The 2,073-nt window shown below is 42.6% G+C and overlaps 1 protein-coding gene across 1 annotated transcript in view; it reads right to left on the minus strand.

Annotated features, from left to right (window-relative positions):
• The window catches only part of LOC102029420, a 36,942-nt gene extending 34,869 nt beyond the window's left edge, over positions 1–2,073 (minus strand). Inside the window, 4 exon segments of the mRNA XM_013505921.1 lie at positions 409–584; positions 587–1,015; positions 1,018–1,221; positions 1,796–2,073. Of these exon segments, the coding sequence (XP_013361375.1) occupies positions 409–584; positions 587–1,015; positions 1,018–1,221; positions 1,796–1,940 (954 nt within the window). The 5' untranslated portion in view covers positions 1,941–2,073.

Here is a 2,073-nt window from a genome sequence, read left to right on the forward strand (position 1 = left end):
TAAGCTAACAGTATTATATTAGCTCAAATATGGATCAAAGCTTTGGTTCTGTTGTATATTTAAATGAGCTAGAGCTTGGGGCTACATACAGCAAAATGCAATTAAAAAAACACTATTTCAGGGCTACTTTACAAATTCAGGTTATTAAAGAGGATGTTTTCTAAGCTGCTAATTTAGTGAGGTGGATAACATATATATCAGAGATTGGATAACTGCTTCCCTTAGGGTGTTATTGCACCTTATATATAGTAAACACCTTCAAATGTTAGGTGACTGGGTGGGTGATTTCATTTTTTTCCCTATTGCAGTTCCAAGTCCAGGTGGTTTATTTTGAAGATATTTCAGTACTTCAACTGTAGAAGGAAATTATATAATTTTCTCTATATGGAGAATAACAACCAAATTTACCAATTTAGGAACTGTTTCAGGAATTGTTGGAAGGTGAGTTATTCTATAGTAACTACACTTTGGTTGCCATGCAGTACGCCCAGAAATCACCCACTTCAACTTCTAAACATTTGGCTTGGAACACTTGTTCCATGAATAGTCAGTTAGATGCTTGGATACAAGCTCTTGCCAGAAGTCAGATCTCTGCCACGTATCTTGGAATGTTCCTGAAGACATTCTACTTCTTCTGTGAACTCCACCCACTTCTGCACTTGGATCTCCAATGCAATGACAGATATGGCCAACACACAAGGCTTTGCTTTAGAAAATATGACCCTGCAGTCACATGGCTTTAGCTGAGCTTCTAGTCTTTCAATATTTAGGCTGTTTTTCCTTTTAAATGGCAAGTTCTCTTGAAGGAGTGAGTAACAGAGTTGCAGAAATTGAAAGGCAGTGGCCCCTTTGACTTTCCAACATACCTTCTGCAATATCATCTTTTCCATTCTCATCCGGTCTGAAACTGTGAACCTGTACTGACTGATTGGGATCAAGTCAGTTGCCAAGGTGATATTTCTTTCCTCTTCTGTTGATTTTATAGCCGAAGAAAAGCAGTTCAGTCCATCACATTCAAGTGCTTGGGCTGAACCTTCATTTCAGACAGGAATCTTCCCAGTGCATTCACAGCTAGGGAAGATATCTCCTTATCAAAGCCAAAGAACTGCGTTAGACTAAGAAGATCTTTTACTTCCAAGTCCCTTAGTCTTGCAGTCATTCCAAGGCCATTATCTTGTGCAGATTCTATTAGACTGAAGCCGCAGACCTCTGACTGACATTGTAGCAGCAGATGGGCTGATTTCCACAGAAGACCGAAGGATTCAATTTTAGGGAAAATGAGAGTTTATTGAATTTAGACCAGGTACCGCACATCCCAGACTGGCAGGTCGGGAACGTGGGCGGCTGACCTTTCTTTGTTTCAACTTTAAATACACCTCTGGTTTCTATGGTAACAGATTGTATTGTTGCAGCCGTTGACGCAGGTGGCCACACATTGTCTTCCTTGTGCCTCGTGACCAGGTCAGGCCCCGGTCATGAATCCAACCACAATGACATATACTTTCTGCACTCTGTTCTGTATGTCCCCCTTTAGATAACCATACATTTCCTTTATGGTCACAATGTTTATCTAGGGCCAAGGAAGGGATGAAACAACTCAGGCAGGGTCATAGGTGGTTATCTGGGTCCGGGTGTTCTTTATCTTTGGAGAAACATTCCAGGGAAAAATTAATGCGAAGTTAACTTTTTACAGCCCCTCTGGGATATTTCTGAAGACACATTTTGAGGCTTGTACTAAGACCTAAATTATTCTATCTTAAAAATGATATGCTAAGAGTTGCTGTCCCTACAGCATCTTGCCTCCTGCCCCACAGGGTGTTCAGCTGGTGTAGCAGTGTCTGGTAATTAGCTGTCAGTACTTCTACCATCTTGGCAGAGACTGCGGATCCTTGGCAAGACCACCCTGCTGGGCCTCTTCTGACTCCCATCCCCCACAACATGGAAACAGGAGTCCCAGGATGCAAGGACACTCTGGGGCAGAGGAGAGGGCTGGGGAGGGAAACTGTCGCAGGTGGAGGTCTCCTCAGCACTGTGAGACTACACTGTCCTCTTCCTGGTCAGACCAAAGTGAAG

This window comes from Chinchilla lanigera, unplaced genomic scaffold (assembly GCF_000276665.1).
Source record: "Chinchilla lanigera isolate Chin_1 unplaced genomic scaffold, ChiLan1.0 scaffold00104, whole genome shotgun sequence".
NCBI lineage: Eukaryota > Metazoa > Chordata > Mammalia > Rodentia > Chinchillidae > Chinchilla > Chinchilla lanigera.